We start from the raw sequence: 24,655 nt of genomic DNA on the forward strand, positions 1-24,655 counted from the left end.
AATGCTAAATACAAACAAATTTATTCATCCCTCTATAATTCTCCCCCCTTTTAGCATTTCCCAACCAACACCTTTCACACTGCATTCAAATCGCCTTACGCAACACCCACGGATGCTCACTAGCAGGTCCTCTAGATCGCGTTCGCAGGCACGCAATCATTCTCTCAGAATCATTCTCTCTTCTAGCAACATTCAAATTCACATCATCTCCTCCATGCTCTCTCAGATTCACGTTATCTTCTTCACTATTACCACTCACAATCTCATCCACAATCTCATCTATACCCTCTAACTTGTTCCCAAATACCTCCCCCAATTCTTCAACTAACCCATCCCATTCACTCATTGACCTTTCCAATTCTTGCAACGATTCATTCATGCTTTCAATCACTCGTATATTACTGCTACGCTCTCTTACTCTTACACTTTCGCTCATCTCCAACCGTTCACTCACCCCTACACGTTCAGTCAACTCAGTTATATCAAACCCGCATATGCTGTACGTTCTATTCATATCATCCCATTCATCCGTATTACACGCTTTATCACTCATTTTCACTTTGGCACTCACACCCCTATCACACAACTTACGATCACTCTGTTCACGTACGTTCTTCCCTTTCTTACGTTTCCTACCATACTCTATCAAAACAAATTGCTGATCCTCCATACACAAGCTCTCATGCATACTTGGTTCACCCACATTCGATTTCAACCATTTATACACCCCATTCTCTGTCACATATTCCGGTACATCCTTCCATCTACGCAATTGGTTATGATGCGCTCATATTATTATCACCGATTTTCGGTTGTCGGCAATTTTTGGTTATTGTCACACTGTCGGGAACAGAACCCTGCCAATAACCGGGGACTGCCTGTATTAGGTAAAAAATTTATTTATCATACAAAACAAATAAACATACATGTACCATGAAAATTCTCTCATCTCACTAAAAGGGAGAGAGAGAGAGGAGGGGGGAGAAATTACAGGCAGTCCCCGGTTTACGATGGGTCCAGCTTACGACGTTCCGAGGTTACGACGCTTTTCAAATGTATTCATCAGAAATTATTTCCCGGTTTACAATGCATGTTCGGGGGTATGATGCATCGTACGCCGATCCGACAGAAGAAATATGGCTCCAAAATGGAAGAATAATCAAAATGTGTAGGTTTTTTGATGAAAAATTTAATGAAAATGCAGTTTACATCATTTTCAATAAACCCAAAGCATTAAAAGTAAGGTTTTTCTAGGATTTTTTTACAATTTTCAACGATTTTTCGGTTTACGACGATTTTCGGTTTACGACGTGGCGGAAAAACGGAACCCCCTTCATAAACCAGGGACTGTCTATTACTTTTATTATTTAATATTATTTAATTTACACATAAAATCTTGAAAACTTACAAAACACATAAAAAATTAAACATAAACACTTTTGCAGGGTTTCTCAGTATTCGCAGATGTTTGAGTGCCTGTGAAAAACTTGTGTATGACAATTAGTTAGGTTCCAATGAAAAGTTCGCGTGTCTGTGAATCGGGCAACTCGAATTGCGCAAGTTTGGGGTATTACTGTACAGTATACTAGACTAGTAGGCCATAGGATAGCCTATTATAAAATTTGCAAAGATTTGGTACCCCCATCCGTATTCTTAGGGTTTATTCTGTGTTTTTATGGAACTCCTGAATTATATTTTATTTTCCTGTTGCAGTATACAGGTAGAAATAATACATTCTCTTATTCTTCTTAGTTACCTGTTGTGTTGAATTCTTATATAAGTAACTTACCCAGTAATTGCATAGCTATTAGCTTCACTCGTTTGGCAGCATAGAATTTTGAAATTTGTGGGTCGCGCTAGTTTGTTTTGAGGTAGGGTGAAAGAGAGGAACATCTTATCAGAGAGCTTCAATTTGTTTCTGCCAGCTTATGGATGAAGTCAAGTGGTTGGCAGCAGCTTGAATTTTGGCATTCTTACTTTGCTGGTTGTCTCGGCTGAGGATCGTCGTTCAGCGCCGAGACACCAAGTGTCTTGTAAGCGCTCTTCATCGTCTAGGAGAGCCTCTTCCATGGATCGTCATATAGAACCTGAACGCCCAGCAGTGTCGGATTTTCCTTTAGGAGTTGAGCTTCCAGTGGCTTCAGCACGCCAATTACCACCTGAGCACCCAGCAACCCCCAAACTTGAATTAGCACCCGAGCTCCTAGTTGTAGATGAGCGCCCATTGGCACCTGAACTCCCTAGTGTTTCGTCTCTGGCGTCCGGCCTTCCAGTGATTCCAGAGCACCCATTGGTGCCCACACGTCAATCTACACATCATACTGTGTCTTCAGTTGCTCCTGCATTGGAGTTTCGTCTCTTCCGCACCTTGGACAGTTACCTGCAGAGGCACCTCTTAGTATTAAGGCTCTCTCAGCCAGTATTCCCCCCTCCTGCAGTTGATTCTATTCAAAGTAAACTTGACAGCATTTTAAGCCTGCTCAAGAAGGCTCCACCGGCTTCCCAGGCTCCTGCAGATTTATTGTTGTCTCCTGTTTCTTCTGGGGAAGGAGTTGTAGCAGAACAGGATGTACCTTCAACGGCATATTCCTCCTTGCTGAGATTCCTTCTAGCCACTTTTCCGAGCTTCTTTTTGCCAGCAACTCACTCCTCTCCTGCATCGGCATTTTTTATGGAGGCTGAAGCAACTGGTTCCTCCAAGTTACCCAAGTTGATCCTCTCTTCTTGAGCAAAGAAGGCGCTGAGTGAAGTAGAGGGGTGGCTTGCAGAAAGGAGAGACCAAGGTAGAGCTACCTTTAGTTTTCCTCCTTCCAGACTTTTGAGAATGAGTTGCTGATTCTATGCTACAGGGGAAGCTCATTCCCGGGGAGTCTCTGCCTCCTCCCGATTTGCTTTCACTTTGGTGAAGATAATGTTTTTTGCCTCAGGACTAGCTCACCTTCTCAAAAATATCTTTAAAGTATTTGAAGTTATGAGCTTCCTAGACTGGGCTGTAGGTGCTCTAGCTCGCAAAATCAGAGACTGCAGTTTTGCCTCTTGATTCCTTATCTGATTGGCTAGGAGTTCTTTCCTGTATTGACGGGGGAATACAAGACAGCTCTCAGGAGTTAGCTGGTCTTTACACCACAGGTGTACTCAAGAAAAGAGAGCTGTGGTGTTCCTTTACATCTAAGGGAATCACTCCCCTCTCAGAGGTCAGTGCTCCTTTTCTCACCCTTAGATCAGATGCATCTTTTTCCCCCAGGCTACTGTGCTAGATATAGCTTCTGACCTGCCGAAAATGAGCACACAGGACCTCCTCTCTCAATCCTCAAGATGCCCTAAGGAGTCTCCTGCTTTTACTCCCAGAATATATTCCACAGCACTCCATCAAGAAATCTTCTTCTAAATCTTCCTCCAAGAAGTGAGGACACAGTCCTCTGTACGCAGGTAGGAGCAAGATTCCTCCTCTTTTGGGAGCGGTGGGAGCAGAAGGGAGCAGAACCCTGGATATTATCTGTCCTGAAGGAGGGCTACACAATCCCCTTTTTGAACAAATCTCCTTAAGTTCACGCCTGCTGCATTGACAGCTTACTCGCCAGGCTCAAAGAGGTTTGCAGCCTTCTTACAAGAAGCCTAGTATCTCGTTCTGAAAGAAGCTATAGAAGTAGTAGAGGACATTTATTCTCTGGGATTCTAGAACCATGTATTCGTAGTACCCAAGTCATCAGGAGGCTGGAGGCCCGTATTAGATGTAAGTGTCTTGAACGTCTTTGTACAAAAGACAGCCTTCAAGATGGAAACAAACCAGACAGTTGTAGCATCCATTTGCCAGGGAGAATGGATGGCGTCCATAGACATGCAGGACGCGTACTTTCACGTAACGATTCACCCTGCTTTGAGAAAGTACCTCAGGTTTGTTTTCAAGGGCAAAGTGTTCCAAGTTTCGGGCCCTATGTTTCGGGCTATCGACAGCCCCTCAAGTTTTTACCAGAATACTGGCTCCCCTCACAAAATGGCTTCATCGGATGGGGATCAAAATGTCCCTCTGTCTTGACGACTGGTTGCTATGATCCCACTTGAGAGAACGATATACGGAGGACCTTCGAAGAACCCTTCTCCTGGCCCAGGACTTGGGCCTTCTCATCAATCTGGACAAATCTCAACTAACTCCTTCTCAGGAGATTCATCATTTGGGAATAAAGATACTCTCAGGATTTTCAGGCTTTCCCAGCCCCGAAAAGAGTAGAAACATACCTGAAGACAGTAGGCAAAATCTTGGAGCTGGACTTTTGCTCTGCCAATGGGTGGATGAGCCTTCTGGACACCTTGTCATCCATGGAGCAGTTCGTCTCTCTGGGGAAGCTCCATATGAGACCTCTTCAGTATTGCCTAAGAGCCAGCTGGAACAGGAAATAGTTCCTGGATACACTTGTATTTCCAGTAACAACAGAAGTAAATGATCTACGTTGGTGGAATTGCAAGAGAAAGTTAGCAGAAGGGAAGTCACTTCTCCCTCTGAACCCCAACCTAGAGTTCTTTTCAGACACATCAGATCTAGGTAGGGGAGCTCTTCTAGGGAGCAAAGAAGTATCGGGAACTTGGTCCCAAGAACAGAGATCTTGGCACATCAACGTGAAAGAACTAAAGGCAATTCATCTGGGCCTGCAATTCTTTGCCTCGGAAGTGTGCAACAAGATAGTGGCAGCGCATCAGGAAACAGGGGGACCAACTCTTTCTCTCAGTACGAAGCAGCAAGGGAGCTCCTTCTCTGGTTGGACCAAAACAACACTCGAGTGGTGACCTGCTTCATCCAAAGGAAACTCAGTGTTGTAGCGGATGAATTAAGCTGCCAGAAAGAAGTTCTCCCCATGAAGTGGGCGTTAGATCCATTGGTTTGCCTGGCCCTGTGGAAGCTATGCTAGACCTTTTTGCATCCTCCAGGAACCATCGACTTCCTCTATTCTGTTCACCAGTCCTGGACCCTCTAGCATGGACGACCAATGCAGTGTTGCAGGGCTGATCGAACAAAGAACTGTATGCCTTACCTCCGTTTAGTATGGTGAGGCAAGTATTGAACAAATTCTGGTCCCACCAAAATCTATCCATGATATTGATAGCTCCCCTTTGGCTAGCAAAAGAGTGGTTTCCTGATTTGCTAGATCTTGCAGATTTTCTGAGGCTGCTGCTTCAAATTAGCAGCTACTCAAACAGCCACACTTGTGACGGTTTCATCAAAACCTGTCTACTCTGGTCCTAACAGGATACAAACTTTTAAGCGATTACTCCGAAAGAAGGGCTTTTCAAAAGCAGCTTCGGACTTGATAGCCAAGTGCAGAAGGCAGTCCTCAGGAAAGGTCTACCAAGCAAAGTGGTCCATCTTCATGTCATGGTGTAAACGACACAATGTTGCCTCTACTAATACCTCTATACAGTAGCAGAAATAGCAAATTTTCTGCTATACTTACGCTATTCTAGAGGTCTCTCCACTTCCACAATTAAAGGCTACAAAGCCATGCTTAGCTTTGCCTTCTGCCACAGAGGAACAGATTTATCATCCGACCAAGATTTTTTGGATCTTACAAAATCCTTTGAATCAGTTAAACAAAAGGAAAACCCATTAGTGTCCTGGAACCTAGACATCGTACTTAGATGGTTATCCAGTCCACGATTTGAACTCATGCAATCTATCTTCTTAAGGGACCTTACCAGGAAGATCCTTCTCCTGCTTGCTTTGGCAACAGCAAAGGTATTTCCCAAGGAAGTGCAGTTTGTTCTTTTTCCCAGGATTCTTGGCTAAGAACGAAACACCATCGAAACCATGGCCTCGTTCTTTTTTAATATTAAAAGCTTGACTGAAGTGGTGGGTCCAGCTGAAGAGGAGAGAACTCTCTGTCCGGTGAGGGCCCTTAAATATTACATGCACAGAACGAAGTCTATTCTTGGGACTTCGAGCAGTCTTTGGTGTTCCATGAAAAATCCCTCACAGCCTCTGTCCAAGAATGCCGTGGTATTCTTTCTCAGAGACCTCATATCTGAAGCACATTCCATGTTGGTGAAGACTTTTCCCTCATGTAAGGTGAAAGCCCATGAGATAGGAGCTGTCACTACTTCCTTAGTGTTTAAGCAAAACTTATCCCTTGCTTCTATCTTGCAATTGACCTTTTGGAAATGCAAGTCAGTTTTTGCTCCTCACTACTTAAGGGATATTGAAACAGTATATGATCAGCGCAGTATCTTGGGTCCATTTTACACAGCTGGCATGGTGTTTTGGGGGAGGTAACGTAAGAAGCAATGTCCTACCTCTTATTTCTTGGCATTGCAATGGGTGTTGAGTCCTTGGGGAGCTTGGGAGTGCCGTGTACTGGGAGTACCCTCCAGTCTTTTCTTTTTAACGGTTGGGTATTGGTGTTTTTAATAGTTTGGTGGTTTGTGGTGACTGTATTTTTTATTCTGGTCATTTTGTATGGCACTGCACCCTGGGCAGAGACATCTTGCATTCTTTGCTAGCCATCGGAATTGGTCCATCGCTGCAAAGCACCCACTGTAGTAGCAGGCTTTCCAGGCTATACCACCTCGCCTCTACATAATAAGATGAGCACCAACCAGAGCCAGTATCTACTTGCAGCAGCTCTCTTATTAGGTAAGGGACAGCAAACATTGATTCAGTGTTAGCAATCTTCTCTTCTCAAATTCATTACCATTAATAATGTTTTGGGGTAGATATGTCCAAGCCTTCCCAACTCCCATCAATGTGGGAATCAGCTATGTAATTACTAGGTAAGTTACTTATATAAAAATGACATTTTTATAATAAAATAAAGTTTTATATATACCCAGTAATTACATGATTGGAGCCCGCCCTCCTCCCCTCACATGAACAGAAGGGCATAAACAAATTGAAGCTCTTTGCTGAGTTGTTCCTCTCTTTCCCCCGAAAGTGGGCAGAGCATGTCACCTACCCCAAAACAAGCTAGAGCGACCCGCGAATTTCAAAATTTTAAGCTGCCGAACAAGTAAAACTAATAGTTATGTAATTCCTGGGTAAGTATACATAAAACTTTATTTTATTATAAAAATGTCATTTTCTTAATTCCAGATTGATGTCAGCCATTCAGAAATGTTTGGTAGCAGATCAAACCTACATAACATTAGCTAAAAGTTTGGTAGCATCAGCGTTTCCAGGGAAAGTACTCAACCTCTTTGCTGCAATGTTGGTGCATCATATTAAAAACTATGCAAAGTAAGTTTTTTATGTTTATTGTATACTACTCTTGGCATTTATAAATAATCTCAATTTTTCTGATATTCATTTGTTGTGGATTTCTTTTTAAGATTTGTGTTTAATCAATTACGGATTCATTATCCTCATACAACATTTTATGGTTTTCAAGGCAATGTACTGTAATTAATTCAGTGTACCATAAGAGTTTCTAATATTATTCCATAGAATGAATAGTTATACAGACCAGGTTTTCATTTTGAGAAATGTGTTCATGCTTCCCAGGTACTTTAGGTTGAATCTTTCTTCATATAGGACTGCAGAAAATGAAAGTTAAAATTTATTTCATGTAGAATTTCGAAGAAACACAATATGACTAAATCCAAATAAAATATTTTATGGATAAATTTTCATAAAACTAATTTAATAAAAAAAATAGAAGTATTTTTTTTAAACAAGTGATCACCACCAATAATTAAGGATTTTATAGTGATGTAGTATACTGTTCCAGGTTCAATCTATCATCAGGTGCACCTGTCATTTCCTTCTGGATGCAAGTTATGATTTGTATTCCAGACTGGGTACACAATAATCCAGTCCTCTTTTTGTTGGACACTATATGCCATCATGCTTTTAGTGAAGCTGCATGCTGGCAAGAAGTCATGATTGGATTTTCGGAAGTCATGAAGGTAAGTATTGAGGTTATTCTGTGTAGACTTATGTTCTCGAAAGGCATTCCTTATCAAGTAGTGTGATTTTGTTGTCTTACCTCAAATTACTCTTACTTCATGCTTTCAGCTAAGAACCAAGTTCCTAAATCAGTGTGATCCAAGGCAAAATGTGGTCAGTGGTTTAATCCTGCGCATAGCCTATCTTCAGCTACATCAAAACTTAGCCAAACCCTGCAGTTTACATTAACATACCCAGGAAAACTCTTAATTAGTCTATAAAACCTTTAGAATCCACAGAAATAAGATTATTGTAAGACTGCAGTATAAAATAAATCCAATAAACATTCATTCCAACAGGAGTACAAACCTCTACTTGCATAAATGGAGACACTCATGCAAAAACAATCCTGTCACTCCAGCCCATGACCTATCATCTCTTTCACGGTATTCTCAACTGTCAGAGCACCAAGTTGTCTTTTGACTGCCCCCCATTTTTGTGGTTAAGAAAGGTACTAAACAGGTTCTACCAGCCCCAGGGTCTATGGATGACTGTGGCAGTCCCCTGTGGAAACAGGCTGAGTGGTATGCTGCACCTACTGGCAGATGCTCAAGAGAATTACCCCAACCGCCCAACCTTCTGGTGCAGCACAGCAGAAGGTGCATTGCAATGTAGCTGCCCTCCACCTTCATGGTTGGCGACTATCCAGCAACTTCTCTGAAAGAAGGGACTTACATAGGATTCTGCAGCACCCAATACAGTTACCCACAGACCCTCCTCCAATGGGGTCATTGGCATTGTCAGAGGAATCTCAGTCCCCTCAAGACTGCTGTCAAGGATATAGCAGACATCCTAGTCTTCCTGAGGCATGAAAGAACTTTGTCGGTAACTGCCATCAAGGGCTACAGGGCAGCCCTCACCCAGGTCTTCTGGCCAAGGGCCATTGTAAGGGGTTTCTGAAAGAATGATCTTCCAAGAGAGGTAAAGGCCTTGGAGTGGGACATCATCGAGGTCGTTGTTACCTTACTGGGAGCCCCCAACAAGCCCCTCCACCAGGCCTCAGACAGGAATCTCACTCTCAAGACTTGTATTCCTCCTGGCACTCATTGCTGCCAAGAGGGTCAGGGAGCTGCATGGTTTCTTGTATGTTGTCATCCACATTGAAGATTGGACGTTCGTGTTCCTGCAGTTTGCTCGTGAGTTCATGGCTAAGACTCAAGATCCTTCAGTCCCAGACCTCAGATTCAAAGGTTTCTCCATCCCCTCCCTGAAGTACTTCATTGAGGGAACAAAGAGGAGGTGTAATTTTGTACAGTGAGAGCCCTAAAGCAGTATATGAAGAGGATGGCATCCCTGAGACCTGGGTGCAAGAGGCTCTTCATCAGTATGGGCAAAACAAAGAAGTAGGCCTCCAAAACACCATCTCCTTCTGGTTGAGGAAAGTCATCACAAGAACCTGTGACTCCAGGAAAAATAAAAGGCCCACAACATCCAGACCATTGCCTCCTCAGTGGCATACAGGAGGAACCATTCTCTGCTACAAGTATTGAAGTTAGGTGTTTGGAAGAATACCAAACGAGGTTCACATCCTTGTACCTGAGCGGCTTAGCCCACAAATCCTTGGACATGTACACCTTTCATGGAAGTGCAGGTTTATATTCCCGCCTGAACAAATTACAAATTTTAAAAGTAATTTGCATTTTTCTTAGAATACAAACCTACCCTTTCATAAGGGTAGGTTGTACCCTCATCAGTCGCACCTCTGGTAGTCGATCTATCCCCAGCAAGAAAGTTAGACTGGCTGCAGAGGCTGATCTAAACAGCGAAAGAGAAGAGGTAGACTGCATGAAGTTGTGACAGGTCATAGGCTGGAGTGACAGTATTTTTGTTTTTAGTCAAGACAGCCGAAACATGGCTTGTGCAAGTATCTTCATTTATGATAGCGTAAGTTTGTATCATAGGGAAAATACAAATTAATTTTAAAATTTGTAATTTTACTTGGAAGACACTCAAAGATGATGCACTTGAGTAATTAAAATGTCTCACCCAAGACCTTAAGTCATGTACCCACACATTGCTTGCTGTGTCACCATACAAGTCAGCCATAAAAACTGTACTGTAATCTGGTACTGAATGTTTTTGTACATGTAAAAATGGAATAAAAAACATTAGGATTAGAGAAAACAAACTGCTAATGGCAAGGATCTCCATGGTATGCTGCTGCAATACAGCAGTTGAGCTCTGCCATTTTTTATCAAACTGTACTTTTTGCACCCATTTTTCATGGGTTATTCTTTATGAAACAGGTTTTGATGTTGTAAAAAACGGTTTTGTAGCCGCTGTGAGTCCTCAGAGGAGTTACTCTCATGGTCCCTAGACGGGCACCATAAGATAGACCGACCAATTTCAAAGAATTCTCTTCAAGTTGCTCTAGCTGGTATAGTGCACATTGGCAATGATACAGTATAGGACTCAAGACAAGAGGGCCCTTTCTCTTGTTTGCAGCGGTTGCCTAGGTTCCATTCCTATTATCAACCTGCAGACATGGCAGTGGTGTGCTGCGCACTGTTCATTATTGTGTCAACAATGCACCTCACGTCAGACCAACTCTCATTATTCTTTTTCAGGTCTGTGCAGGATAATGATTCACCCAAATCCCATGCCTTTTCATCAGGGAAAGTGGGTGGGTTTGAGGACTCTCAGCAGCTATCAAAAATAGGGTTTTCCTATGTCAATACCTCTTTTTTGATAATATAGCCGTTGTTCGTCCTCAAAGGAGCTTACCAAAGAAATTGACAGGTGACAAAATGGCTAAGCTCTTAAAATTCAATCCCAACAACCCAGATAAAATTATTGGTCCAAGGTTAAGCCACAAGTCATAAACCACGTTCTTTATTCCAGAACCCATAGGGTTTGGCAACAAAGAACATGAAACTAAACACGAACTTCCATGGGATGTAGTTCTAAAGTGACTTGCCTTAATATGCTGGGGTTGGTCGCAGTATTGTTGCACCTTTCCCTACGATATCTTAGCATACCCACCACATCAAGAAGATCCCAGGTTTACTGCCGTGGTGCCTTTGGGGTCAGGACTTATTATACCATCTGCTGGTACATAATATAGTTGAATTTCTTTGAAATCAAGGCAGTAATATTTTAGGGATACTGTTCTTTATGACCACCAGTACACTTGAAGAATTCTTTTTTAAAAGAAACGTTTCTGAGGAAACTAACAATGTACTTACCTTTCGAATGTCATGCAACTTAGGAAAGGATTGGGGTCTGCCTTTTTAATGAGGGACTCCACAACTATTCTCAGCCCCTGTAGATGGAGCAGTTTGTTGTGCTAGGGTGTAGGAAAATCTGGCATTCTGGGATGTTTGCCATGACCTCTAGGTAACCTTAAGTGCTTGAACTGGTCGTAAGTGTTATTTAACAAATTGAGCTCCCTTATCAGAACAGGAAATTTTCTCTTTAAAGGGTTCTCATTCTTGGCCAGGAATGATGGGCTTGGAGACACTAATAAATGACAGTTAGCTGTATGAGTAATGTAGCGTTGTCCCTGTCTAGGAGAGCCTATGTAGTTGTATTGGGGCCCAATGAATTGAGGGGTCAACAGAAGCCTAAACACCTCATTCAGGGACCCGGGAATGGGAAGCCTTTCAAGAGCAGGTCATTGCAATGCAAAAGACCGGAGAAGGGAAGTAACAGTTTCTATGTTAAAACCAATTCCAAAGGCAAGGGTTCCAACTAAATCATTTCCCAGCCTAACTCATCCAAAATGCTACAGTCATGCACTCCACCCACCTGTTCACATTCCTCCTGTATAATCCAGCTTAAGACCACAAAAAACCACAAACTGACTTACAACCCACAACCGACAACTTAACAGAGAGAGCTCTCTATACCAGTCCACACCAAAAAAAAATCACTGGTTCAGACTTCATTGTGTACATCTTTATATAAGTAATTTACCCAGTAATTACTTAGCTAAGAATTTCTACTCAAACGGCAGCTTAACTTTTGAAATTCGCAGTAGCGATTCTTTTGTTTTGTGTAGGTGACAAGACCCTTCCCACTTTCGGGATAAGATAGAGGAACGACCAAGCCAGTAGATAAATTTTTTTCTGCCACTTGTATCATCCACACACCATGTTGACTAAACAGCTTGGTTTTGACAATTATTGTTTCTTCCCATTCAGTGAAGTATTCTTTGTATGGTAGCCTTTTGGCATTGTTTTTTCCTGATTTTACTTTGTTACTGATTGCGACTTTAGCTAGTTAGTATGTCAGACACTAGCTCTTCTAGTTTCTGGTATTGCAGCCTTTGCTGCAATACCCAGTTAACGAAAATAAGACTCTCATACCCTGTACACAAATTGTAGAGGGCAAGTTTTACCATTGATATGACATGTGACGAATGCAGGGATTGGGACAAATGTAAATGGAAGACCTTGACTTCTCATTTAAATAAATTACAGAGAGATCTTAAGAGGAAGGTAGCCGCTAGAGCCGGCAAGAAATTAGCTAGTCAGACGACTCCTAAATCTAATGATGTAGACGTTCCTGCTGTATCTCCTCCCATTGTTCCTGTTTCCCCTGTATCAGTCCATACTCCTAGACCACTTACTCCTGCTCCTGGCTTTCACACTTCTGAGCCCGATTGCTTTGCCAGCATCAAAAATAGATTTGATCAGAGAATCAATGTAGTGGTAGGTATAGTGGCTCAATTAGGGGCATCCATGTATGTCCTTATGAGTAAGTCCGACAAGAAAAATGACAGTGAAGTGTTAGTGGAAGAGGTGGCTGTTTGTCCTGCTGGTTCTCCAAGGCATCAGTCACTGCCATACTCCCCTGAACCAGGCATCTCGGATGTGCATCAGCTCTCTTCTAGTTCAGGAGATTCTTTGCTGTACAGAAAACGCCCATGGAGTTTTCCTGACGAGTCACACTTCTTGAAGAGGTGTTCTTCTTCCAAGGCTCTAGCTCCTCAACTACCCAGCAAAAGGTTGAGGGAGCCTCCTCTCAGTCCTCAGCCTTCTTGCAGTAAGTGGGACAGCCCTGAACGTCTCTCCTCTCCTGGACGCCAGGAACGAGCGTTTAGTCACTCCTCGTTTAAGAAGTGTCTTCTTTCTGACTCTAAGCGCCCTGCTTCTAGTGTGCAACGAAGTTCTTCGTCTAAGCACCCGGATTCAGCCGAGTGCCCTGTTTTTGATGAGAGATTTTCATCCAATAAGTGCCCAGTAGCGGCCAACTGCCATATATTACCTGAACGCCTGCCTTCGGTTAAACACCCTGACACAGCTAAGCTTCCTGAAGCGCCCTGTAGTGTCCGAGTTCCCTGATGCATCCGCTCATTCTAGAGCTCCGACATGTCGACATGCATGTGCTCCTCCGCCTGTTGCCAGTGCCTCGGTGGAACAGCCAGTATTTTGACATCGGCTTCTAAGCTACAAGCTCCAGCTTCGTCCAGTTCGGCAACAAATTGTCAATCAGCCTCAAGTTTGGATCCAGCTTTGGTTCCTCTTCAGCGCAAGTTGGATGACATTCTGCAGCTTCTTCATGGACCATCCACTTTTAAGGCACCTCCTTCGGATGCTCCCTTTAGTCTCCTGTTTCGTCAGAAGAAGAGGATTTCGATCAAGATTCTCCAGCGACTCCTTACGCGTCCCTTCTGAGGTTTTTATTTCAGAATTTCTCGGAGCTCTTCTCTCATGCGACTCCTTCGTCCCCGGCTTCATCTTTTATGATGAGTAGTCAGCCTTCAGACGCTGCTGGACTCCGTAAGTTGGTTCTCTTGTCCTCATCCAAGAAGGCCCTTAGTGAAGTGGAGAATTGGCTTTCCGAGAAGAGGTAGCAGGGGAAGGTGTGCTTTAGTGTCCCTCCTTATCGTCTTTGTAGGTCTCTTTACTTTTCTTATGCTACTGGAGAGGTCCTCCCATGGGAGTTGCTGCCTCTTCCCTGGGGGACTTCTCTGGTCTCATTGACGCAGGCTGTAGATCCACTCTTGCATCAGCGAAGGTATTCTTTTCAGTGCAAGAGATGGACCACCTTCTGAAAAGTCTTTTTAAGACTTTTGAAGTCTTGAGTTTTATGTACTGATGTTTAGGTGCTTTTGCCAAGAAAGTTCAGGAGCCATTGCTTCCGCCTGATTAAGCTTCAGAACTTCTGAGTTTTCTCTCCTGCGCTGACAAAGCAGTCAGAGATAGCTCGCAGGAGATTGCTTTGCTATACATGATGGGTACTTAACCCTCTAATGCCGAGCCTTTATTTACAGAAGTGTCTGTCGTATGCCGGCGGCGTTCGGGAGTTAGCGCTGAAGCGGAAAAATTTTTTTTTTTTCAAAAAATCACAGCACGCTTAGTTTTTAAGATTAAGAGTTCATTTTTGGCTCCTTTTTTTGTCATTGCCTGAAGTTTAGTATGCAACCATCAGAAATGAAAAAAATATCATTATCATATATAAATATTGAAATATATGACAGCGCAAAAAAAAATTTCATATATAATTGTATACAAATCGCTCTGTGAGCAAAACGGTTAAAGCTAACGAGTTATTTTTTTCTTTGTATTGTACACTAAATTGCAATGATTTTGGTATATAACAAATTGTAAAACGATCAAAGCAACACAGAGAAAATATTATCACAAAATGATGCATGAATTCGTATCGTGCGGACGTAAAAAAAAGTTTTTTCAAAAATTCACCATAAATCGAAATATTGTGCTAGAGACTTCCCGTTTGTTGCAAAATGAAGGTAATTAATTGAATATTACTAGACTGTAAATGTTTTAGCTTACAATTGCAGTTTTCGACCATTTCAGTTGAGTTAAAGTTGACCGAAAGTAGAATTTTTTCTATTTATCATGATTTATATGAAAATATTTCAAAACTGATAAAAGCTACAACTATGATTTATTTATTTTGTATTGTACATGAAATTGCGCACATTTTCATATATAAAACTTTATGTAACGACTAATATAAAACAGTGCAATCATTACGACAAAGTGACGAAAGAATTTTCGAGATGTTCGGCCGAGTTACTGCGCGTGGACGTAAGGGAAAAGTTTTTGTTTTTTAAATTCACCATAAATCGAAATATTGTGCTAGAGACTTCCAGTTTGTTGCAAAATGAAGGTGCATGATTGAATATTACTAGAATGTAAGAGTTTTAGCTTACAATTGCATTTTTCGACCATTTCGGTAACGTTAAAGTTGACCGAAGGTTGAAATTTTGGCACTTATCGTGATTTATATGGAAATATTTCAAAACTGATAGAAGCTACAACCATGAGTTATTTTCTGTTGTATTCTACATGAAATTGCGCACATTTCCATATATAAAACTTTATGTAACGACTAATATAAACCGGTGCAAACATTACGACAAAATGACAAAAGAATTTCTGAAATTTTCGGCCTAGTTACCACGCGGATGTAAGGAAAAAATTTTTTTCAAAAATTCACCATAAATCAAAATACTGTATTGTGCTAGAGACTTCCAATTTGTTGCAAAATGAAGGTAAATGATTGAATATTTAGTCGACGTACGATACGTCCAGTCGGCGTTTAAGGGTTAATACAGTAATAGGATAATAATTTAAGCTATATTTGATGTGGGATAATACTTTTAAGTACACATTTGGTACTTGAACTTTCAAGACAGGCAGTGATAAGCATTTTTAGAGGGGGGTTTAGCAAGTATTCGCAGATATTAACTACAGTATTTGCGGTTGGGTCTGGAATGCATCCCCCGCGAATACGGAGGTTTTACTATATATGAACAATTAGGCTTACTGTACTAGCAGTCAAAAAAGGAAGTAGCCTAAATTATCTATTAAATAGCCCAGATGGACCTATTGGGATCCCTAACTACTAAGATAGGTCATATACCAAAGATCTTTAGGAACAACTTTGTTTAAAAGTTGAACACTATCGAAAGTGGATTACTTTACATAGCTATGTGAATGGTTAGGCTTACTATTAGTCAAAAAGGAAGTAGCCTAGCGTATCTATTAAGTAGCCCAGGTGAATCCTATTAGGGCCTCTAATTACTAAGATAGGTCGTACACTAAGCCCCCCATATTCACGGGAATGCGTTACCACAACCCCCCCACAAATAGTTGACAACCCCCTCTAAAAATGCTTATAAATGCCTATCTTGAAAGTTCAAATACCAAATGTATACCTTAAACTAGCATCCTACATGAAATGTACCTATTACTTTATTAATCTTTGAAATGATATTATTAATATCATTTCAAAGTCATCTTAAACATTTTACCCTTAAAAATGTAGATGTACATACTACTAACCCTTCCAGCCCACTTTCCCTTTCTATCTATCCATATCACATTCTACGAGTATCCTTTGGTATGAGAAAGAAAGAGACAGAGATTTTTCAGTATCCTTCGTAGCGGTATTTTGACAGATTACACCCCTCCCCCTCGCTCCAAGCTTTCGGAAAAGACTGGGTATTGATATGTTTTCTTTTAAAATTTCACATAATTTACGATAGAAATGCATAAATGTTGTAATATATAGTTGAAAATAAATAAATAAACGTACAGTATATGTTACAAATAAACATATATGTTGCATATGCATAAAAAATCTGTCTCAGTGTGAGAGAGAGAGAGAGAGAGAGAGAGAGAGAGAGAGAGAGAGAGAGAGAGAGAGAGAGAGAGAGACTCTTCGGCCAGGTGCTAACTCTTTTTTTTTTTTTTTTTATGACAGTTACGCCTTCATCCCTCCCCCTAAGTTGGATACAGAATAAAATCAGGGATTGAACTAAAATCTTACTAATTCACTATTTTCTTTAATGAGTTGATATTCTGCTGCGTTTACATTAACATTAATATTTGAAAATTAGTAAAGCATATATTTATTTATTTATTTATATATTACAGATGCATAAAAATTCTCTCATCTCAGTAAGAGAGCGAGAGAGAGAACGGAGAAAGAGAGGGAGAGAGAGAATTTTTAATGTTATTATTTAATCTTGTTGAACTTAATATTAGTATTTGAAAATTAGTATTTTAAATCATTATTTTATCATAAAATGTATATGTAGGTACAGTACAGTATTTAGTTACAAAAATAATATGGAAACACAGAATATTGCTCTACAAAAAAATGTGCGAATGGGTGAGTTTTCCTGCAAATAATTTATAGATAGGTTCCATAGAAAATTCCACAAATCACTGAGTCCACAAATTGTGAGAATGCGAATACTGGGGGTTTACTGTATACCAAAGATCTCTAAGAACAGCATTATTTAAAAGTAATACTTCAGTATAATTAAACATTGTTTTTCGGCCAGCAAAGATGGAGCCTAGCATGTCTCGTAAACAAAACAAACAATTCTCGCCCTGCAGGAGACACTGGCTCCCAAGTTCAGCAAAATACGTTGTCAGTTAAAAAAACTTTTAAAAATAAAAATTTTTACGGACTTAACCCTATGTACTTAGCTTGCTTCATAGTTAGGTTCTTCCATGACGACCAAATACAGTAAACCCCCATATTCGCAGGGGATGCGTACCACACACCCCTCGTGAAAAGCTAAAATCCATGAATACGTAAAAACCCCTCCAAAAACACTTAGAACTGCCTATTTGGATAGTTCAAACACAAAAAACCCTCTAAAAATGCCAATACCTGAGTATTTTAATAGTTTTATCACCAAAAGTGAATTTAGTCTTGAAAATTATATGAAAATGCAGTAATTAGTGAATATTCCTCAGTGAAAAATACCGTAAATTGGCAAATTTTCCACGAATAATATGTATATATGTTCCATAGAGAAATTGTGAATTGTGAGAACATGAATACGGGAGGGTTTACTGTACAATGTTGGAGCACTTATACACACACCAATTCTAGGTGCGTCGTTATATAACAAAGACCGAAAGAATAATGGGAGTCGGTCTGACGCAAGGTGTGTTGTTGACACAATAATGAACACCTTGCAGCATGCCATTGCCACATCTGCAGGTTGATAATGGGAATGGAACCTAGGCAGCCACTGTAGACAAGAGAAAGAAACCTTTTTCTTGAGTCCTATGCTCTATCAGTGTCAATGTGCACTATACTGGCCAGACCAACTAGAAGAGAATTCTTTGAAACTGGTTGGTCTATCTTATGGAGCCCCTCTAGGGACCGTGAGGGTAATTCCTTTGAGGATGAACAGAGGCTACACTATCAAAAATCAAAATTGTAATCAAGAGAGAAAAAGGCAAGCAATACAATTCTTTTGAGAAAAGAGAGAGAGAGAGAGAGAGAGAGAGAGAGAGAGAGAGAGAGAGAGAGAGAGAGAGAGAGGACCATTTACCTAAATACCATCCCCACTGTCTGTTGAGTAAATACTGGTACAAGCTCTTTAACAACAGTATACAGCACCGTATAGACATTCATGTGTACAGTATTGTACATAGCATGATAAGATACAAAATACTTAGTTTCATATCAGCCTCCAAATAGTGATAACAACGTATAACGTGCATGTCTCTCTCTCTCTCTCTCTCTCTCTCTCTCTCTCTCTCTCTCTCTCTCTCTCTCTAAGTAGAGAGTCGATAAAAATAAAGTATTGAAGCCGTTGCTGTAGTCACATTTAACAGACTAGAAGAATGATGGGACTTTGGGTGGTTGTCCCCCTCAATAAGTATACACAAAGTACCGAGTGAACTTGCCTGACTGTGCAAAGGTTATTAGAACAGGATTTTTGTTCCCATTCCAGATCATTCGATGTTCACTCCACACTTGATGTTGAATTGTTTGTTCATCCCAGAGTATGTGCTGTTATTTGTACTTCAGCAGAAAGCCAGTGTTAAAACATGTTAATAATTTCAGCAGATAGTGTAGTCATTTTTTACTAATCATTCCACCTTATAGAATGTACTATACTGAAGTATAATTTCCCCTTGTAGTTAAGTGAAATGTACAATTACCTTTTTGTTTTCAACGAAATAAAAATTGTTATTGCCAGCCCCAAAAGCCAAGCTTTTTCACTTGGAAGCTTAGAGTACTTGATTCCATTAATAGTTGTTTAACTGCACTTTATATTTATCACTATTATAATCATGGTTATTCGTTATGGTTTTTGCTCATTTTTTATTTATTTTTTTATTTTTTTATTTTTTTTTTTTTGTTCAGGAGATGCAGCTTCCTGATATGCAAAATTGACAATATTGACCACACACAAATGTATTTTCCATGAAAGATCTCAGAAATTGTTATTGCAGTTTGACTTGAATTTACCAAAGTCTGTCCATTACTTCTTAATGTGTTACAGTGAAAATCGGAGGCTAATTAGAAATTTCAGTGCAGCTTTGTAAAAGATTAATGCAACATTCCATAGAAAAAGTAGCTCTTGACATTTTGAAAATAGAAACATTTGTAAAGTTTAAGTTTCTCAGCTATTGCAACTCCAGTTTTTCTAAGAAAGGCTGTGGTTATTAGAGACTTGCTTCAGAAAGTTTTTGCCCTTAACCAGAATATCAGATAAATTTTTTTCTTTCATCCCATAATATCCCATTTATTTGCATATACGATATGATTACTGTTTGTACGCGTTAAAGCTCTGTTAATGATGATTTTTGTACATCAGTGTAGGGCATCACCTGAAAATCATTAGTAAAATGGAAGTTGTGTAATTCATTCGTAATTTACTGTTTAAGGTTGGAGAATCCCACCAATTTTTCTGTTATTTTTTGCGCTGTATATTTATATATTTATCATTATTATTTATGCACAGAATTATAATTTCAGAGTTATGAAGATAAACACACTGCTGGAGGAGGATTGAGTGGTCTCTTATCGTGGCTCACTGCAGGTACAACAGCTCCAAACTCGCTGTTAGTTCGCTCTTCAGCCCCACAGTTTCCTTGGTATACCTTAGCAATTTTGATGCTGGAGACACAGCAGGAGCTCAGTTCAGGGTTGTGGAAAAACCTTCTTCTAGAACTGTATGGTAATCCTCAAGTCACGCTGGAAGAAGCGCTTAAGGTATGTGGAGGATTAGTGTTTTGAAAATAACTTTTTATAGACATTACAATTAGAGATTTGTGGAGTGAAAAAATAGGACTTAACATGAATTTAAGGCAGATGCATTGGAAAGCATTTAGTAAGTAGACATTTGGAACAAATATCTGATGTATGCCAGAGAACCAGTACATCTGTAACCCTGCTTTTCTCATCATTCTTTATGATACAAAGGCATTTAAACTTTATAGATAATTTGTGGGTCTGTCCCTCCCAGTAACAAAATCCATTAAGTAATGAAAATGCCATATAGCCTACACCATACAGTACCCTGGAGTAACTCACATAAGTTTTAGTGTGTAGCAATTCCTCATAAAGTACTAATTATTAGCCTTTCGTAACTAGCATTTTGCAGTTTTCATTCAGTTCAGAGATATATCTGCATAGTGAATTGCTTCTAAAAATATGTACAGGTATTGTACAATTTAGCCTAATAAAAATGAAGCTGATTGCAGTAGTTCTACCTCCTTACTGGGTATGCTTACAAGATATGTCAAGTACACAAAAATCATGCAATATGAGAAAAGACCATAAAATTCTTCATGTCTGTGTTCACATTAGTTCTGAAACACTTTGCACCTACTTTGTCCCACTTCCCCCTCTCTCTCTCTCTCTCTCTCTCTCTCTCTCTCTCTCTCTCTCTCTCTCTCTCTCTCTCTCTCTCTCTCTCTCTCTCTCTCTCTCTCTGGTAGTATACAATATTTATCAACATATATTCAATGCAGTACAGTACTGTACTTAATACAGTAATGTAGTATTACATACACACACATATCTTTCAGTCTGTGTGTAGTATATAGTCCATTGAATATTTATGTGTATGTACTCTCTCTCTCTCTCTCTCTCTCTCTCTCTCTCTCTCTCTCTCTCTCTCTCTCTCTCTCTCTCTCTCTCTCTCTCTCTCCCTCTCTCTGGGTTATTCTTTATAAAACAAAATCTTAATTAGGAGAAAAAGTCAAGCAAGTACAATTCTTTATAAAAAAAGTAAGATTTTTGAGAGAGAGAGAGAGAAAAAGAGTGAGGGGGGGGGAGGACCAGCAAATGGATGGTTAGTACATAGTTTACTTGAATGCAATGCATATGTGTATGTACAGTGAACCCTCGCTACTTCGCGGTTCGACTATTGCGGATTCACGACTTCGCGGATTTTTTCCATTACGTATGTATATTATAAGAGAAAATATATAGCGGATTTTCTGGAAATTTCAAAAATAGTCGCGATATATGAAGACCCAAATATTTCATTAATTCCATTAATAATTATTAATATCTGCTAGTACTGTTGGTTCATTGCATTATGACATATAATTCAGTACAAAATGAAATTAAACAAAAAGAGAATGTGATCATACGATAAATCATTATAGTACTAGTAAAATTAAACAACATGAAACGCTAATCAGATGCAGTCTGACATTGTCATATTTGAATGGTGTAAGGCTGCTGATGGCTACATATATACTAATTAGAAAATACAAATGTAATGAATGTGCATCTTTTCCATGAATCTTTTGTACTGCATCCAATAATAATATTGTTTGTTGCAAAAATCACATCTCGAATAAACCTATACTACTACAACAAAAAAAGCATAAAATAGCGTAAAGTATATTTGAATTTGAAACTAGCATGTAAGATGGGCTGTGATTGGTTCCATTGGTGATAGATGACGAATCAGCTCCCAAGTTTTGTAATCTCGCCTGTGATTGGTGTTTTGACCGTTTCTCCGACCATAGCAGCTTCCCTTGTCTCTGACCCGCAGCATCTTCTCGCGGCCATTTCGTTTCCCACTCTCTCGGTAGATAGATGCTGTTTACATTACCAGTGCTGTGTGTGACAGTGTGTGTTTGAAGTTGAACTTTTTTTTTTAACTTTGTTTAACCCCTACAATGGCTCCCAAGCGTTCTGCTTCTGCTAAGGCTGGTACTGAGCCTAAACGCCAACGGAAAATGATGACGATTGCTGAGAAGGCGACACTTCTCGATATGTTGAAGGAAGGGAGAAGTTACGCGGCCGTGGCCCGCCATTTTGGAGTGAACAAATCCACTGTTCGCTACATTAAGAAGGATGAGGCGAAGATTAGGAAGACGGCTGCCATCACCTTTAGCAAGTCAGCAAAGCGAGTTGTTACGGCTCGTAATAAAACGATCGTCCGTATGGAAGGTGCTTTGTCAATCTGGATTGCCGACTGCCGGAAGAAGAAAATAGCCTTGGATACGAACACCATCCGAACCAAGACTTTGAGGTTGTATGAGAATTTCGCGGCAAAGGAACCTCAAGATGATGGCGACCACGCTGAAGAAGAAGAGGAAGACGACGAAGATGATGTAGATGAACCTCAAGCAGGGACATCCACTGATTCCCAGCCTCAGACACGACGTTTTACCGCCAGCAAAGGATGGTTCGCCAAGTTTCAGAAACGCTTCGGCCTGAAAAGCGTTTCCCTGCATGGCGAGCTGCTTCCGCTGACACGGTCGCTGCTGAAACTTACGCCGAATGAGACGTTCAAGAATATTATCGCTGAAGGTGGATACAAGCCCGAACAAGTCTTTAATATGGACGAGACGGGTTTGTTTTGGAAGAGAATGCCATCGCTGAACTTTCCTGTTCAAAGAAGAAGCCAAAGCCTCTGGCTTTAAAGCATTCAAAGATCGTGTTACCCTCGTGATGTGTGGCAATGCTGCGGGATTTTTGCTAAAGCCAGGGCTTATTTATAAGTCGAAAAACCCTCGTGCTTTGAAAAATAAAAATAAGAATCTCCTTCCCGTGTATTGGATGCATAATCCAAAAGCATGGATTATGAAGATGCTGACCTCCAACTGGTTCCACCAGTGTTTTATCCCACAAGTCAGTAAATATCTCTTAGAGAAGGGCTTGCCATTTAAGATCCTTCTCCTGTTGGATAACGCTGGTGGACACGCGACTGATCTTTTCGCATGAGGGCATTCAGGTTGAGTTCCTGCCACCCAACACAACGTCATTAATTCAACCGATGGACCAGGGGTTATCAGGGCGTTCAAGGCCCTCTACGAAGAATACCTTGGCTGACCTCGTTGCGTGTGTGGATGCCGCCCAAGAAGATGAGGATGAAACATTCAATTTGAAGGCGTACTGGCGGCAGTACACAATTGCCACGTGCCTTCAGAACATCCAGAAGGCACTGCAAGAAATGAAACCTGCTACCGTTAACGCGAGCTGGAGGAAGTTGTGGTCGAGATTGTTTACGACGGCGAGGATTTACGCCTGCCGAGATTCAACACTCTGCAGTACGGAAATCTGTGCAGTTGGCTGCGATAATTGGAGGTGACGGGTTTGGCGACATGGCGACGGAAGACGTTGGCGAGTTGTTGGACTGCCATTCCCAGCCGCTAACTGGCGCAGACCTCGAAGACCTGACAAAATCAGCCAGTGAGGAAGAAAATGAACAACAGGAAGAGACCCAAGAAGTTGTTGAAGAAACAGGCTTAACATTAGAACGGCTTGCCAAGCTCTGCAACCTAGCGAAGGAGCTGAAAGAATTGTCACAAGAATGGGACGAGGATATGGTTCGTTCTCTGCAGTTCTGCAACAAAATCGATGAAGACATGACTCCTGCAGGATGCTCTTCGATCGAAAAAAAAGCAGCGGCAGCAACTTCCGATCACAATGTTCTTCCAGCCTCGCAAAAAGAGCCAGTTCCTCCTGCTATTATGCCTTCGGAAGAAATTGAAGAAGTGTCCCAGGAAGAAGTTGAAGAGGTGTCCCAGGAAAAGACACCTCAGTCTGAAGAGACGTAAAATACAATCATTGGCTGCACAGTAGAAGACATCATCAGCATCATCATCATCATTTCTACTGTGCAGCAAATTCATCGCCATCATCATTCAAGTTTTCTTCAACTTCTTTCATGGTGGGTACAGTAACAATCTTTATTTCTTTATATACTTAAATATTCTAACATTTTAATATTAGTGCCTGTTTTAGATTAGGGTACTGTACATGCATTAAGTGTTCTGTACATTAAAGGGTGGTTTGTTAACAGTACATATGAGGAGGGCTTTATTGTAACTTCCAACTCTATCGTGGTGAGTAAAATACTGTACAGTTGTACAGTACGCACCCATAACAATCTTTCTATTTTTTATGTTCACTTACTGTTTTATTGCTTATCATTTGTGCCTGTGTACTGTATGTACGTATTGTAGATATCTGTACATTACTGTAAAGGGTGGTTTGTTAACAGTACTATGTAAAGGGAGGGTTTTAAAAGTCTGAATACATGTTAAATAAATACTGTAAATATGGTGTCCCAACTTCGCGGATTTTCAGCTATCGCGGCCAGTTCTGGAACCTATCTACCGCGATAAACGAGGGTTCACTGTATACACATACACTGACTGAAAAACATACGTATGCCGCACTACCTTGTTGCATCAAGTACAGTATTGTACTGCATTAAATCCATGTTAAAACAAGTAAAAAATGCGTTGAAGTTTCTTCGGCGCAATCAGTTCTGTACAGCATATGCTGCATGAAACTCTCAGCTGCCTGTGGTGGCCTGTGTTGTTCTGTTGCCAGATGCATGATCATGGCTAACTATAACCTTAAATAAAATAAAAACTACTAAGGCTAGAGGGCTGCAATTTAGTATGTTTGATGACATGGAGGGTGGATGATGAACAGACCAATTTTCAACCTTCTAGCCTCAGTAGTTTTTAAGGTAGCTCAGTAGTTTTTAAGATCTGAGGACGAACAGAGAAAGTG

General features: G+C 40.6%; 1 protein-coding gene across 2 annotated transcripts in view; it reads left to right on the forward strand.

Moving 5' to 3' along the window:
* The window catches only part of Epg5 (ectopic P-granules autophagy protein 5), a 474,230-nt gene that overhangs the window by 142,965 nt on the left and 306,610 nt on the right, over window positions 1-24,655 (forward strand). For both annotated transcript variants that reach the window (XM_067119916.1, XM_067119917.1), the window contains 3 exons: window positions 7,079-7,222; window positions 7,713-7,890; window positions 19,640-19,876. In XM_067119916.1, the coding sequence (XP_066976017.1) occupies window positions 7,079-7,222; window positions 7,713-7,890; window positions 19,640-19,876 (559 nt within the window). The remainder of the gene's footprint in view (window positions 1-7,078; window positions 7,223-7,712; window positions 7,891-19,639; window positions 19,877-24,655) is intronic.

Source organism: Macrobrachium rosenbergii, chromosome 17 (assembly GCF_040412425.1).
Source record: "Macrobrachium rosenbergii isolate ZJJX-2024 chromosome 17, ASM4041242v1, whole genome shotgun sequence".
In the NCBI taxonomy this organism is placed as follows: domain Eukaryota; kingdom Metazoa; phylum Arthropoda; class Malacostraca; order Decapoda; family Palaemonidae; genus Macrobrachium; species Macrobrachium rosenbergii.